We start from the raw sequence: 16,352 nt of genomic DNA on the forward strand, positions 1-16,352 counted from the left end.
TCGTCAGAAGGCAAGGCTGTGCAACTAGAGAAACCCACGGCTATGCCGGCTGTGATGTCGTTGAGATCGGGGTGTCGAGATGAGATGGGTCATTGAACGAGTAGGAGGAGGAGTCACAGACAGCTTGGTAGCGTGGGGTAGAAGAGGATCATGGAAAAGAAAGAAAGAAAAGAATCAGTCGAATTGTTTGAAGAATCCGGGGGTGGATTACGGAAACGGGGCCAGAGCGAAGAGGGGCGTGTGGATTCCCACGGTCCGGGCTACTCTCGACAACTTGGCCCTGTCTGTGTTAATAACTCTCTTGACTCTTTGTGCGCATGTGCTGGGGCCGAAGGCGCTGTGGATGTGGCTGCTTCGTTTCCCCATGACTTGGCAATCTCCAACATGGACTTGGTATTGCTGCTACTAGACGGGACTAAGCTTGTATCCTCCCTGCGGGATCGGTGATCGGGGTACGAGCCCAGAGAGTCGAAGCTTGTGCGTTCGTCTAGCGCTGTCTAACAAATGGCCATTCTAGGGCCAGACACCGTTCTCGGGAGGAAGGGCGAGGAATGAATGGCCAGCCACGGTGAAGGACAAAAGGAGTGGAGCGCCGGGTGTGAAAAAAGACAGTGTGGAGGTCGTCGACGCCGGGGCGACGCCACGGGACTCCGGACGCTGACAAGCTGGGTTTGGAGGGATGGCAGACGCCATGCAAGCCATGGATGGTTATGGCTTGGTTGGCTGGCTGTGCTGGGCGCTGCGTTGCGGTGCTGTGCTATGATGCGGCGGATCGATTGGATTCAGACCTGAGACGGATCCGTCTGTTCCGCCGATTTGGCGGCATGTGATGTCGTTTCAAAGGGAGAGGAGAGTCGGGCACGAGACGGGCGCTGATGAGTGTTGTGTTCAACCAGATGCAGCTGGAAACGTCAAGCTGATCGAGTTGATTACCTCAGAGCCAATGCCAATATACACTTGTACTTCGTATATGCCTGGGTTGTTGCTGCTAGTCTGGAGTACAGAACTAGTAAAACGCATGGCTGGCTGTGACTAGGGCCGTGGTTGTGACCTCCGGTCTAGCCCTTACATGAAGTAGCCTGGTGTCTATTGGCACCTTCTGGAGGTAAACTTAGAACTACTAATCCTTAGAACAAGCTTAGTAGCTGTGGCATTTTTTACCTCTGCTTGATGATGAAACTGCTCTGAAAATTTATCATGGAGGATGACGCTCTGCAGCTGCGGGAAGTACCACCCCGGCGCGTATAGAAGCCAATGTCTCTCTTCCGTACCGCCCGGGTAGCCATCTCACTGCGTTGCCGCCCAAAGATATACGACCAGATACCAGCTAGTACGGCTGTGTACCCGAGCCCTGCCCGTCATCATCCTCTTCCTCTTTCATCATCCACTTACCTCATCGGTACATTAGTACTTTGCAGGCACGACACTTTGCCCTTGTCGACCTTATGCTAAGACGGACACAACCCCCGAATCATCTGCCAGTGCTATTTGGTTTACTAACCTCCTTTGCGACGAGCCCGACTGGATCGTTTTTCACGCGGCGCAAGCAGCAGCCAGACCCGTTGAAGTGGAGCTCCAAGTCTGGTGAAAAAGTGGTGATGTTATTTAGTGCACGATGGCTACAAACCTAGCACCGTAGTAGCGCCTGTTGCATGCACGGTGTCCGCTGTATGGACACAGGAACGTCGGGATGCCCGTTGCATGTAAAACCACAAGTTGACTACCAGTGTTGTGTAGTTATTGTTTACCTAGGTATTCAGCCCCGTGCCATTGGTTGGACACCTGCTTGTACAGTATGCCATGTATCTTCTAGAATTGCGCCTCAAAACTACACGATTAATGTCAGTCAAAGAGGCAGCTCGCCGCGTTTCTCTATCCCTTGCATGGTTGACACACTCCTTGCCTACCCTGTCCTGTAGGCACTACCAAGTACAACCTTGTACTACCTTGATGGGGCACGCCCAGACGGCGGCAGCTGCGATCGCGCTTGACATCCTTGCTCTTATTTTGATGGATTGTCTTAGGTAATGCTCGCGAATTCGTCTGCATTGGGGAGAATGAAAATTTTTGCTCTTATACCCTCGCAACTTTGACAGAAAGTGCGGGAAAAAGAAACAAGTTCGCATTTTACTCCCTATTTTCACCCCAAGACTTGCAGATTGTGTGGAGACACCAATTATCTCTTAAGCCACTTGGGCTGTTGATTCAGGATCGACATCGACGGCGACTAGCTTTGCATCAACGCTTTGCATCAACGCTTTGACGTTACGCACCAGCAAGACTTGTCTCCTTTATTGGACTTGTTGCGCGCGTTTGGATATGCTCTGTGTCCCGGTTTGTTGCTCATGCATATGCTAAACCCCCCTTTGCGTCTTAGGGCGCCTTAACAAAAGCAGGCGGTGATACAGGGTAAGTTTGTTGCTATTCTGGTCAGCTTTACTACGCCTCTTACTATTGCTTAGTGTTTATATCCAGCATTATAAGAGATGCTGTTACACAACAAATGCCGATCTATTTTTAAGCTTTGATCAACCATGGGCTCAGCTCTTACTATAGACAAATTGTAATAGCATCTGCTCCGTACCAAAGGTCATGACTCTTCGCTTGAGTAAAAAAGCTGGGTCTTCTGCATGCTTCCCAAAGCAAACTATGCCCCGCTAGTCCGAGCGATATTAGCGGACAACGGGAATAACGCAACTGCAATATGCACAGTGAAACTGGGTGCCAATTCTGTACACGCACCAGTCTATTAGTTCGGCAGTTCTTTATACGGATAGAGACTCAAGCGAGGCAGAAGGACGCGCATGAAATGGAAATATGCAAATCAACAGACACTCGCTCTGTAACTACCCCTCTCATGCTCATGCAGGCGTCAAATTATTGCAATTCAGCGAGCCTGCTGGAAATCTCCTTCTCCCTCTCCCTATCTCTCCCTCTCTCTCTCTCTCTAAAAAGGCGGCCATTGTTTTTCCCGCTTCTCCTGGCGAGCCGCAGCCCAACTAGCGCAAGATGGAATTTGCCGATCGCTTTTCAGGTCTAATTTCTGCGTTGCCCTCCTGACCGTTCTTTGGCTGCCGCTAAAGACTCCCTTGTCGCTGTAGGCCAACGAGTGCATCGGGGATTTGTGGGTCTTACGGGAGAAACCGCGGAGTGTGGATCCCCCGCTACCTCGGGAGGCCGTCCGGCATTTCCTGCCCTTTCCCTCCATTGCACACACGCAGGTCGATGGCCGCCTCCGCGAGAAAGACGGGAGTTGCCACACCGGATAGATGACTGCAGACGGACGTTTCCTTTGGACAAAGGAGCAGGGCGAGGGAATGACGATGCGATCGGCGCGGTGGATACAGCCCTGTGGGAGCATCTACGTGAGTCCGGCAGGTGGATGCGGCACTCCGGAACATGGCGAAACAAATGGGCAGAAAATAGCATCGTAGTTTTAGTTTATGCCCCGGAAAATGGAATTTCCAGCGCGCATTCAACTGGCGTCTAGTCCGTATAGCCCGTGGAGCTCAAAATTAGTGTCCATGGAGAGTAGTGCACATGCTACCAGCGACGAAAATAGGGCTGCAATCACAGCTTTAGACGCCAAGCGCTGGTTCTCCGTTCGGTCGCCGCGCCAGACCCTCGGCCCTCCGAGCTACCTCGGTGGCGTTAACCGCTTTCCGAGCTTCAAAGCTCTATCTGAAGCTCACTAACACTCATTCAAGTAATATAGATGTGTTGAAGATCTGACACCCCTCTTTTTTGCTTCATCAGATGGACTTTTGATCGTGAAGTTTACTTCTTCTGTCCAATGCATTACTCCTCTTTTTACATCCCTCCTTTACCACACCTGTCCTTTCGACCGATATCTGGGGAAAATGGAACATGTCCGATGGAACATGGAATCTGGAAAGCTGGCCAAGGAGCTAACGAAAGTCTCGACCATTTGATACAAGAAATCGCCCGTCAATCCAACGCTTGAGAGGGGAAATCGACTCACTTTTGCTATCGCACTCAGAATGACCAAGCTCATTTCTTCATCACACAAAACACAATCTTGGGAGAAATGAATTGAAAGAAATAAAATAAGGTATTGAAAATAAGCTATCAAAGAAGAAAAGGCTGAAATATCCTGAAATAGAAGCCTTCTAAATCAGTGCCAAGCGGCACGAACCATAGCTGTACCCTGAACGCCGACCTTTTTTCTGTGTATGCATTCTTCCCTCATCACTGGATTACATCGTGGCAAGCGTCACCTCTCCTTCTGATATTACTCCCTCTCACCCCCTCCTCCATCTGATCAACCCCTTGCAATGCGGCTGAATTTACAACCGACCTTTGGCGTCTGAAAAGGAGGTAGGGTCATATACGCGCTGCTTGATGTAGTTTGTCAGGGCAACATCACCCCACTCTTCCCACTCAACCCATAGCGATTCCGGTAGCTCGGATACGCCATCACGACGAGCAGCCTTCATCACCTCACGGGCGACAACGACGCTGGCATCGCGAACTCGTTCAATCTTGGGGTATATCAGACCCATGTGGACCTCTTCGGCATTGAGGGAACCAGCAAGCGCCGCGGCAGATGTGTACACCATCTCATCGGTGACGCGAGTTGCCTTGGCGAGGATGGCACCCAGACCCAGACCAGGGAAGACGTATACGTTGTTACCTTGGTTGGGGTGGTAGGTGATTTCTCCAGCTTCGCCGCCAACCTTGAGGGTGAAGGAACTGAAAGGAGAACCGGAAGCGAAAACGACTGAACCGTCGGTCCACTGCACGGCTTGCTCAAAAGTACACTCAGCCTTAGTGAGAGGGTTGCTGAGAGGGAACAGGATGGGTCGACGACCAAAACCGCCAGCGTCTACGGAAGCCTTGAGACCTCGAACAATAGACTCGGTGAAGATGCCAAAGGTGGCTGCAAGACCAACAAGAGCGCTGGGCTTGACATACTCGATGACCTCTTCCAGAGTGCGGAACTGGTGACCGCTGTTATCAACACGAGCAAAGTACTTCTTGTGCTCGGCAAGCTTGTCGCCACGATCCATAGTCACCAGACCCTTGGTGTCGACCAAGTAGAACTTGTCACGGGCTTCAGCCTCCGTCAAGCCTCTACGTGTGTAGTACTCAACAAGCTGCTTAGCGACACCAACACCTGCAGAACCAGCACCCATGAAGACGAGACGCTGTTCTTCGAGAGGAACACCGGAAAGGTTAACAGCGTTGATATATCTGCCTAGCGTTAGCGACTCTATAACAAACGACAAAGGGAATCGGCTAGACCTCAGGTCATGTACTTACCCAGCAAGAACAACAGCACCAGTGCCTTGGATATCGTCATTGAATGCCCTGTGGGTATTTCTGTATCGGTCCAGGTAGTTGAAGGCCTTTTCACTGTCGAAATCCTCAAACTGGACAACCATGTTGGGGTACACCTCCTTGACGGCCTCCATGAATTCGTCCATGAAGTCCTGCTGATCCTTGTAAGAAACTCTCTTCTGGCGCAGACCCAGGTAGAAGGGATCCTTCAGGTTCGTCTCGTTGTTGGTGCCGCTGTCCAGAACGATGGGCAGGGTCTTGGCGGGGTGAATGCCAGCAGCCGCCGTGTACAGAGCTAGTTTACCGATCTGCAGCATTGTCACAATTAGCTTTTAGGTTACACGAGTCAGAGAGGAGGCGATATCTGAAATGCGACTTACCGAAATGCCAACGCCGTTGATACCGAGATCACCAAGACCCAGGATTCGAGATCCGTCAGTGACGACGCAAATCTCAGGGTTAGGGCAGGGCCAATTCCTGAGCATTGCTCGGATTGACTTTCGCTGCTTGATGGAGATGTATAATGCTTCGGGTCGGGTATATAGGCTGGAGTATTGCAGGCAAACATCTCCAATGGTGGGGGTATAGACCAGGGGCATCAGCTCGCGGACGTTGTCCATGAGCAGGCGGTAGAAGAGGTCAACATTCTGTGCCTTGATGCTCGACAGATATAGGTACTTGTCGATGCCAGTCTGGCGGCTGTTGATCATCTTCATGGCCCGGGCACACTGAGTCTCGAGGCTCTCCATGGCGTGCGGTAGGAGACCAGTGAGGTTCTTGTGAATTCGCTGTTCGGGAGTGAAGGAAAGACCTTTCATGGTGAAAATGGTAAGTCAGCCAAATGTTTGTAGCGAAATTTCGACAATGAATTGAATTGAATTGTATCGTAGAAATGTAGCTTCAAATACAATGCAAAATATGGTTTACCGAGGCAAAGGGAAGGTAAAAAGGATAAATATAGAGGGTGCAATGCAGATCGATTAAAGAAATGGCGTTTACATACCTTTGTTCCACAATGGCTCTCGAAGAACCTGATAGGCGGATGCGTCGGATTCCTTGAGGTACTCGGTATCGTGGTCCTGCTTAACCTCGGTATAGTGGTCCTGGGCGTAGCCCCGGTATTGGTCGAGGGACGCGGCTTTCATAGCCTCCTCAATAGCGGAAACGTCGACTGAAGACATTGGGTTGAAATCTGTCAGCCTGCGACTAGAAATAGACATGCGCTTATTAGACACTGCAGTGCGAGAGGAACGGCCCGACGTTACGGACGGTGTGGGCGAAGCTGATCTCGGGGTGTACACGTCTGAGCTGTCGGCACTCCGGGAACTCGACGCCATTGATGGGTGACGTAGAGCTGGGATTGTGTTCAGCGAAGGTGCTGAGGAAATGCAAGAATGAGAGTTGCTGCTTAGCAAGGGGAATTGAGAAGAAGAGTTAGCTGGGTTTAAAATGGAAGCAATCGAGGTTGTAAGTGAGGACGGTGATGGTGGTTTAATACTAGTAGCAGCAGCTCTAGATTTCAGACCCCTGCAGAAGATGGGGTTGCGATTTTTCTTTAATAACCCCAGGCTTCCACAGGATCCGCCCCGAAAAGAGAGCGGCAAAACCATCGGTTGGCAACCCATCAGAAGATGAGCGCGGAGCTAATAAGGGGTGAAGGGGATTGTGAAGCTGAACGGGACGATTCGGGTCTGTTTCAGAGCGCAGCGGAGGCGAGTAATTGCATGGGCATCACAAGACCGAAACGACAAAAACAATGATGGAGGGGTGCAAGGGACTGTCTTGCAATAGGGGGAAAGGGGCTCTATTGGAAATGACAGCCAAAAAGAAAAAAAAAATTGTAAGAAAAAAGAACAAAAGATTGGTAGAGCCAGAAAAAAGTGAAACGTGTGGGCGAATGGTGCAGTAGTACCTAGTAAAAGCCAAGATGACTCGGAGTTGTACCGGTACCTGGAGCAAGCGGGCCGGGCTGTTTGCAGAAGGTTGGGAAATTTTGAAAGGATTTGAAAGGAAGGGAGAAAAAAAATTAGGTAAAAGAATGGTGGGATCGATGAATTAAGAAATTACAATTCGAGAATAAATAAAAATTAATAGAGTTTCACTCCGTACTTACCGACGAGGCTTGTCTGTTGGGGGAGGCTAACGAAGTCTAGTCTTTGTGTCTCTTGAAGTCTTGCAAGGGACAGCAATACTAGATGTCTCGTATCTAACTCGGAGGTCGATGGGATGAATAGGACGAGAGAAGAACGGACAGGTAGACGGCGAGCACAGACAGAGACCGGCACTGAGGATCTCGGGCGAGTATTATATCGTCAAACCGCTAGAGTCGGATGGCGTTGTTGGGCCATGGTGAGGAGATTCCGGCCGCTTTCCGGTCGGGATGCTTTGCTAGACCTGCTGGCGTAAAGCATAGGATTGGCGTGTGCTGCAAAATACGGGCGCCGCGCATTGCATCAATCCATACTCGATGCCCAACATGGCCCATTCATCAACTTCTCATCCGTCTTCCTCCGGCCAAAAATCGCCAATATCGCCGGCAGGGGACCCGTGGCAGGGGCTGCGCCCAGGTGGATTGCGCGGTAGCTCTGGTTGCATCTTGTTCCCCAAGCTGCAGCAGCCGGCGCCAGGCCTCCGGGATCCGCAGGGGGGTGGTGGGGACGCGATGACTAGCCTGGCTCTGTGGTTTTTTTTTTCCTGTTCGAGGCGGTTTGCTCAGGTGCTTTGGGTTGGCGATAGGGGATAATGGACTGATGCGATTGTTGAAGTTGGAAGCATTTCAAGCTGGGCAGACTGGCAGGAGACGCGCGAGCCACGATAATAGGGGCTGGAGATAAGGAATCGCATGAGCTTCTGAGGAAGTCACGGCACTTGGGCGTTCTTGCTGCGCTTAGACACCTTTTCGCGGCTGCACCTTCCTGCTGTCTTACATCAACCACTACCGACCTGAGCGTAGCGGCCCAGGGCTGGCGAATCAGCTGGGCTGCCGCAGGGGTCCCCACCCCTTCTTCTCTGGACATTCTCTTGTTCTTCCATTATTCGTGAGCCTGAACAAATCAGCACGCAAAACGACAAACTCAGGACGCCGCCCGGACAAAGACCGGATCCGGGCCGGTTTGCATTTGCTGATGATAAATGCGAAATGGACAAAACGAGCACCTGCTGAGGCGATCATGGGGGTCTAGGGCTTATTGCTGCTGGTACACCAGACGCTGTCGCGTGTGCTTTATTTACAAAGTCCCAACGACGTTTCGTTGTTCTATATCAAGCTGATCTGCCATGGCTTGTCACATGCGCAGAGTGTTTGCCTGCAGAGGTAAATGCCCTTTCAGGTACAAGGCGTGTCTGATACCTAGTCGGCGCTCCCGGTGGTGCCCGCGCAGAGCTCCTCCTATTCCTTCGTGTCAAAACCACCTGCTGTACAGCCAGCGCCTCTGCTGCCACAGCTGATACTCCTGACTCTCCCAGTTGACACACTTGAAGCATCACGTACGCTCCGATCTCACCCGAAACCCTCCGTGCGCAGAGCCAGGGCCCCCCTGCACGCCACGCTATGGGCCTTACCGGAGCCCCGTTATGGACCCTGGAATCGGCGCCGGCGCGCCCCATCCATTATTCACTTTCAATTTCGCGGCACCTTAGTGCCACATCTGAACTTTTTTCCCCAGTGCTTCACGACTACGGATTGTTTGTACGAGTACATGTGTGTATACCACACGGCAGTTAGCTTGTAGCAAGGCAAGCCAGAGAAATCCACCAGTTTTGTGCGTCGTTTCACGCATTGTTCGCATCATTTTATTCTGATTTTCAAGTTGCAGCGCAGCACGGGCAGTCGCCCGAGGCAATCTTTCATATCATGACTCCTGTGTCCAATAAGGCATCTTCCATCTTCCGGATTTCTAGAATTTTTTTTTTTTTACCATACGGGGCTGCCGATATGAAAACTGGCACCGCTTATGGAGAATTACTTATTATTTTACGAGCTGTAGCCCTCTTACAGTATTAGGCACCCCATATACGTATTGAATGAAACCCTCTTCAGATTTGCTTTGTGAAGATGCCCCGCCACTGCTTCCGTTTCTTTTTCTTCTCTCTCGTCTTGGCCCCTCTCTGGAGAATTAAGTCTCCATTACAGAGTCTGTTTGGCAACTATGGCCGTGAGACGCGAATACGCATCAAATTTCATATGCTCGCATATGCTTTGCCTATATCCACCATCCATCTCCGCTGTGGGCTATTCCATTCGGGGGCATGAGATCTTCACCATACACGTATCACATCCTACCAATAAGACGTGCGTATTGCGCGCACCACTCTGCTAGCACATTGCAGGTACCGGTACGCTCATATGTAAATCAAGATGACTCAATTGCGTGTCTTCCCTTTGGCCATTGCAATCCCGATATACGGCATCCAAAACAAACTCCAGTGCAGCGAGGCTAGCTAATGCAACCCAGCCTCGCGCATGTTAGTTTCAACTAGCAAACCACTACCGGAATACTTCGGCTTGTCTGCGAATGGTCCCCCACAATCTACTAACAATAGCGCTGCGGCTAACGAACCAACAGACAAGCCCAGATCCATCTCGTCTTGCTTGGATGTTTGCTCAAACACTTGCAGCGCTCAACAAAATGCCGGCATCGGACAAGCTTTCCTCCTGTGCCTGTCATCCCGCTAGACCCAAATCCTTGCTGCAGCCTGCCAAGAGCCATCCTGGAGAAAAAACGGCCTTCCCCTCAAAATCACAAGACAGGGCTATCTAGCACACCATTCTCGGCTCGGCAAGCAAGCTCTAGGGATCTGTCTTCAACCACCCCTCCGGCCCGAACAAGCTTCCCTTAAGCTTCAGACCCCGCAAACCACATGCTCGCCGCCATCTTCAGATCTGTCCATCTAGGCCTATTACCCACCGGGCTGTCAAACCTCAAACGGGCTCATGTCAGTCGAGTTCAGATCGGCCGATGAGAGCCAACTATTCCCTGATGGGCAATTCCGCTTAATGATACCGCTTAATGATATTCGAGTTTCGGTTTGTCGTTATCATTGCAAACCATTGGCATTTGCCTATTCCCTATCTCCTCTCCTAGATTACTCTAAACACAAGTAAGATCTTCGCTTATACGCTACGGCTTCATATTCCAAGCTACGGCTTCATATTCCGAGCTCGGGATGGAGACCAAGGTTGCCGTTCAAAAAAAAAAAAAGTTGATGTATTGGCTATGGCTTGATGCCACTAAAATCTAAGTGCTATGCCGTAGCTACCCTGACTCCTCTCCTATTATTCATACATATGGTGTGTATAGTAGTAATTCGTTGAGTCGTTTAGCCGCCCTCTCTCTGCCCATATCTAAGATTTCTTATAACAAATAGTAAAATGTAAAAAGAAAGGAAAGAGCTTGTCAGCCACGTTGACCTGTGTTCCCAATTACCATTCATACCAATTGGCTCGTATTAGCAGATCCTCTTAATTCTTTCCCTATTTCTCCCGATATTCGACTCTGCATTCCCGAGGTCGCTTTCATCGTCATCATCAGCTGTTTCTCCCGCCTTTGCATCCCCGAGATCGCTTTTAAGTTCATCATCTACTTCTGATGCTGGTAGTTCATTTCGTATCATCCTTGCCAGCTTGTGACATTCGCTGATTTGCCTTATCAATCTTCGCCAAGGACTTGTCATCCTGGAGACTCCACCACCTCTTCAGCCCTTGTACATACTCAACCTCTTCATTGGAGATTTCTACTGGCGGACCTTTAATCTGCGGTAGCATATCCTCTTTGTCTTTTTCGTAGACTGCCCATGCCGAGGCATCTCCGGCCCGGACGCCGAAGCCCCTGCCTTGCATTGACACCACCTGGACGCGACGCAGCATCACAATGTCACCGACCTGGACTATAGGTAGAGAGGCTTTGTGTGGCCGGAAGATGTGCGCGATGATGACGTTTGTTGGTGCTACTGAGGGGTCGGTCAGATTCAACTCGAGCATGTAGTCTCGGGGTCCAGATTTTGGTCGGTGTGGTTCGCGTGGAGTGGCAGTGACAACGGCTAAAATATCAGCCGTTTTATTCAATGAGGCACGCAGGAATTTGAGTTGTAGATAGTCCGGTAAGCTTGATCTCAGGCTCCTCAATAGTTGGAACTTTAGAGATGTGACACTCACATCCTCAGCCACGGAGCTAGCAGCAGAAGATGGCCTGACAGCGGCGGGTTTGCGGGGCGATCTCAGATTGTGTCCTGTGGCTGTTGACTCTGGGGTAACGTCCCGACGAGGATTTGCTGACGCGTTATGAGCTGCATCTTGCAGACTCTCTTCCTCAAGCTGTTGTTGAGAGCTCTTGCTGGATTCAGCTGCAAACTGCGAGCTCGGGTCCGGCTGATCAGACTTGTGACGACTAGTACGCAGCGATTCCGTTGGGCTGTCTAACTGTTGAGGACTGCGTTCTGACGGCTCTGAAAGAGCTTGTGCTAATAGAATGCTGGCATCAGCCGGGCCCTTAACACCGCGTCTTGCGCGCAGCGATGTCGGCGCAGCGGTTTCCGTCGGTGATTTGGATCCTTGAGGCGATGATTTGACAAGTGCAGCATTGACCTCTGAATGCTCGACCTTACTCCGCGGCGACGACCGTGGTGATCGCTGTGGGAGCGATTCTTCATCCCCAATGAGACATTGGTTCGCCTTAGTAGGGGAGCCCTTGGCAAACGAGGCGTTTGGGTCGGTTAGGAAGCTATCGGCACTACCACTGGAGACTCTCTTGGCACGACAGTGGCTCCGAAGAGATTGCACTGTTATTAGCATCTCAGGCTCTGTCCTGCGAGAGCCGCGTTCATGCGCGCTTTGCTCTGTGTGATGGGCATGATGAGCATGGTGGGTATGATGAGTGTGATGTGAATGGCCACACTCATGGATTTCCTCAATTGCCTCAAGGCGCTGCGAGAGAGCCGGTTCAAAGCGCTCTGCATCTTGTGCTTTCTGCGGAGTGGAATAATGCTGGGATTCGGATATGAGTTGCTGCTCGATTGCAAAGTCGTCATCGTCGTCTCCGTCTTCTCTCGCATCCTCATACTCGTCTTCCTCCACATCCTCGCCCGCGTCGTGGTATACGGGCTCATCCACGCCTTCGTCCATCGCCTTAACTGATTCATCTATATCCTGTGACGCCTTCTCTGTTACGGCTGTATCGGCTACATCATGGTAGACTTCGTGGTCGTCTTGCTGAGTTTCCAGCGGAGTTGGTAACTGTTTTGTGGCCGCTTGCTCATCTAGAACTGGTACAGCCATAGGTGTTGTCGGAGACAATGTAGTAAGAGTAGCCGGAGGCGGTGATGGTGCAGCTACTTCAAGCTCTCCTGTGGTTATCGGTAAGATTTCTGCAATAGTCTGGTCGCCCTCATTCTCCAATGCAGTCTCAGCTTCTTCTGTCAGTTGATTTAGCACATCGTCTTGCATCTCCATGTCCTGTTCAGCAACAGCATTGTCTTCTGTTTTCGATTCTAGGCTGGGTGGCTGGATCTCTGGGCCAACAGGCTGTATATCCTCCATAAGCTGGTCGCCATTGGTAGTGGATTGCAGTGCCGGAATCTCTACCGCTTCGACCATGTCCGCTGGTATATCTGGAGTGTGAACAGATGGCTCAGCAGCCGATTCTTCAGAATCCAGAGGCTCGGATGAGGTAGCATTTGGTTGTTCTTGTTCGTGCTCTTGTTCGTGCTCCTGCTCGTGCTCCTGCTCCTGCACTCCCTCTTGTTGCTGCTGAGCTACCGGGGCCTCTTCAGTCTGTTCTGGAACAGCTGGTGTCTCGACATTGATAAGTGTTTCGACATTAATAGGCTCTGGTAATCGCGATTTAGAGATACCGCGCATTCCATTATCAGTAGTAACCTCTTCGTTGTTGGTGGGGTTGGCGGCAGCGGACCCAAGCTGTGTTGAAATCCTGTCTGCGAGCGGAGAGCTGACGATAGGTGCCGGATTTTGAGCCTCGGCTATAGTTTCCGCTATATTAACATATTGCCGTCTGTCGGACTTAGGAGACAATACTAAGTTCGGATGGTCCATTTCAAAAAGGCTATTTTCACTTCTATCCAGTTCATCATGTTGATGCGGAGTGAATTCGCTAGTGCCATCAAGCTGGCTCACCATGCTGGGCCTCTTGGATGACTGGTTGACCACTGGTTTGATCTTGGCTGCCTCCCCGATATCATACTCATCTTCGACTTCGTCCATATTTTCATCCATGCTTTCATCCACATCCAAACCTTCGTCCACATATTCATCCGTATCTCTATCTTCCTCTTCATCATCATCCTCGTCCTCGTCCTCATCCTCGTCTTCATCGTCATCTTCATCTTCATCGTCATCCATATCTTCGTCTTCTTGATCAATTGGCTGTTCGTCAGCCTCATATTCCTCGGGCTGTAATTCCTCGGGCTGTAATTCCTTAGGCTGCATAGGCTCTTCGCTCGGCTCTTTCTTGGCCTGTATGGGGGTTGTTGGCTTGTCATCATCATCATCTTCAGAATCAGACAAAAGACTGATAACAACTGGCTCCTTAGGAGCGGCCGGGGCTGGTCTCGGGATTGGAATAAATGGCCTTGGAATATGCAGTGCTGGTTGAGCGACTTCATTATGAACTTGAGACTCTGATCCAGATCCCGACCCAGATCCCGATTCGTAATCCGCATCAGATCCTGACTCCTCAAGTTCAGATTCTGTTGCGTCATCCTCCTCGTCAAGTTCGTCCTCATCAGAGCCCTGTTCGGCATACTGTTCATCGTCATAGACTTCCTCGGGGTCACCATCTTGCCTATTCCAGTCGTAATATCCGCGCTGATTTTGTTCATCTTCATCTTCTTGTGATTCATCTGTGCTAGAATCTTCTTGCGGAGGGCTTGACCTGCCTTCTCTGCCTAGAGTAGCGGTCACTGTAGCAGTCTCGGTATCCTCTTCACGGTGTTCAGGATAGCTGTTACTAGGTTTTACGTCACCACCTTGCGTAAAAGACGATAACATAGTGTGTGCCTCATTCACTTGAACATATCCGCGTATTTCCACGCCATGGTATCCTGCAGATACCAACGTATGCGTTTCATCAGAAGGACTAGCTCTTAACGTATAAGATGATCGCTCGAAGCTTCCCTGTGGGAAATCGTGCGCATCATGTGTGGGCATCGTAGGGTACGTTGGCGCCAATGTATCGGCTGCCCAAGGTAGCTCACCATGTGCTTGGGGGCGGTGAATCTCATGTTGTTGCGGCTGAGGCGGTTGCATCTCAGTCGCCATTATATCGTACGAATGTTGGTGATTTTGGTGATGAGCATCTGCTTCATGCGACTGCAGACTCGGGTCTATACTCATGGACATATCAAATCCACTATGCGGCGCATGTATTTCCGGCTGGCGGATAAGTTCTGATTCGTGTACTCGGGCACGTGCATCGTGAGCAGTTGCGTATTCAAATGAGAGCGGCGATGGCTCTTGAAGCACGTGGTTCATGTCCGGATGTTTCCATGGGTTGGTTGGCGTAGGTTGCAGTAATATTCCCGTTGATTTGGATTCGGCAATGATTTGAACGCCGCTGACTGGGCTGGAGCTCATCTCTCTAGTTTGGCATCCCTGATCTACCATCACTGGCTGCGGCTGGGCAGCTGGTAACTGATCACCCATCTCGGTTTCTTTGGCTCCTTCATGATCTTCCGCTACAACAGTTTCCGTATTCGCGAGTGTGGGTTCATCCTGATCTTCGTCTTCGGTAGGTTGCTCTTCCACCTCGGGGGAAGGCGACTGACTGGCGTATCTCCACGAGGTCGGCTTCATGCTGAATAGAGACTTTCTTTTCTTCTTCTTGGCGCTTCTTGGCGGCTCTTCTTCGCCGAAGATATCAAAGCCGCCTTCAAAAAGCGAGCCATACGATACCCTTGCTCGCTTGATAAATGCCGGGGAGGTATACTCCCCAGGCCCCAGCGTCTCATATGCATATCTCTTTGACGGGATGACAGAAAGTGGCGTTCGTGGTACGGGATTTGCAAAATGCGCCTGCTCGATTTCGATCGACGGCGAAGGACTCATCGCCCGGAGCTGCTCTATCGGTTCCTGGTCTTCCTCATTATCTGCAGCATCGATGTTGATTGTATCCACCTCGTGGCTCTCAGCTCTGCGGATCATTAGCAGCAGGCGATTCGTAAATTTCATCTGCCACTCTAGCGTGCCCGGGCGCCTCATCCACGCCTGGTTCTCCTCCCACTGCACGCCGTCCAAGCTTAACCGCACCTCATCGCCGCCTCCCAAATGTGCGTCTGCAAGAGCCTTGGCCGCGGCGCCATGGAATTCGGCTCGGAGCTGGCCCTTGTCGCGTCGATGCAGGGGATCGCGTTCGGCGAGGATAAAGGCAATTGACTTGGTCACGGAACTGTACGGCCATGTCACAGTGATGACACCTTCGACTACGAGAGCCTCTGCATCGAGGATAGCAGGGCTGAGCTTGGCGATGGGCGTAGCTTCGGTGCTACGCAGCACGTCGGGTTGGGCATCGTCCTTTGCCATGGCGGCTTCACTGCTGGCGCGCGCCGATCATCTAGTGGAGGGGCGGCGATGCTTATAGCAGCGTGATTCAAGGCGGTTCATGATAAGGAATAGTAGATGAAGGGGGGAAGAGAAGAAAAAGAAGAATCAAAAGAAAGAGAAAAGAAAAGAAGCAGCCTATACGGAGGCGATCCTCTTGTTTCCCCCCGTCGCTGATGCGCTGTATCACTAGGTGTGGCGGTTGAATGGATTTGGACTGGAGTGAGATGCAGCTCACTTTTTTTTTCTGCTCCTCGCCTCGCTGCGCTGTCCTGCTTGGCTGCAGCTCGCCCAATCTCCCAGCGACACAAAGCCAGCGGTTGCAGGGGTGGAGATGCTATGCTGGGAAGCTACAGGCCTAACGACTGCTAAAAAGAGGGCAATCCAGCTTGTACGGCCAGGAGCGGCAGGCGGTGTGTTGCTGCCGGCTAGGTACCCGATGTACCTGACGTTGAGATAGAGCCGCGGTCCAGCGCCAAAACAGCCCATACAGATACCTACC

General features: G+C 51.2%; 2 protein-coding genes across 2 annotated transcripts; both read right to left on the minus strand.

Annotated features, from left to right (window-relative positions):
* Positions 1-3,720: 3,720 nt before the first annotated feature.
* On the minus strand, positions 3,721-7,408 carry GGI43DRAFT_391434 (putative malate dehydrogenase). Its single transcript, XM_083204439.1, has 4 exons — positions 6,305-7,408; positions 5,682-6,112; positions 5,284-5,609; positions 3,721-5,214 (listed from the first exon to the last, which is right to left on the minus strand). Exons 1-4 carry the CDS (start codon positions 6,924-6,926, stop codon positions 4,308-4,310), a joined length of 2,286 nt encoding a protein of 761 aa, XP_083066480.1. The 5' UTR covers positions 6,927-7,408; the 3' UTR covers positions 3,721-4,307.
* A 3,028-nt stretch (positions 7,409-10,436) lies between these two features.
* GGI43DRAFT_391439 (uncharacterized protein) lies at positions 10,437-16,335 on the minus strand. The gene has a single exon (XM_083204440.1). The coding sequence runs from the start codon at positions 15,830-15,832 to the stop codon at positions 10,901-10,903; it is 4,932 nt and encodes a 1,643-aa protein (XP_083066481.1). The 5' UTR covers positions 15,833-16,335; the 3' UTR covers positions 10,437-10,900.
* Positions 16,336-16,352: the final 17 nt, after the last annotated feature.

This window comes from Trichoderma evansii (genome assembly GCF_050947405.1).
Source record: "Trichoderma evansii strain SZMC 28006 chromosome Unknown GGI43scaffold_1, whole genome shotgun sequence".
In the NCBI taxonomy this organism is placed as follows: domain Eukaryota; kingdom Fungi; phylum Ascomycota; class Sordariomycetes; order Hypocreales; family Hypocreaceae; genus Trichoderma; species Trichoderma evansii.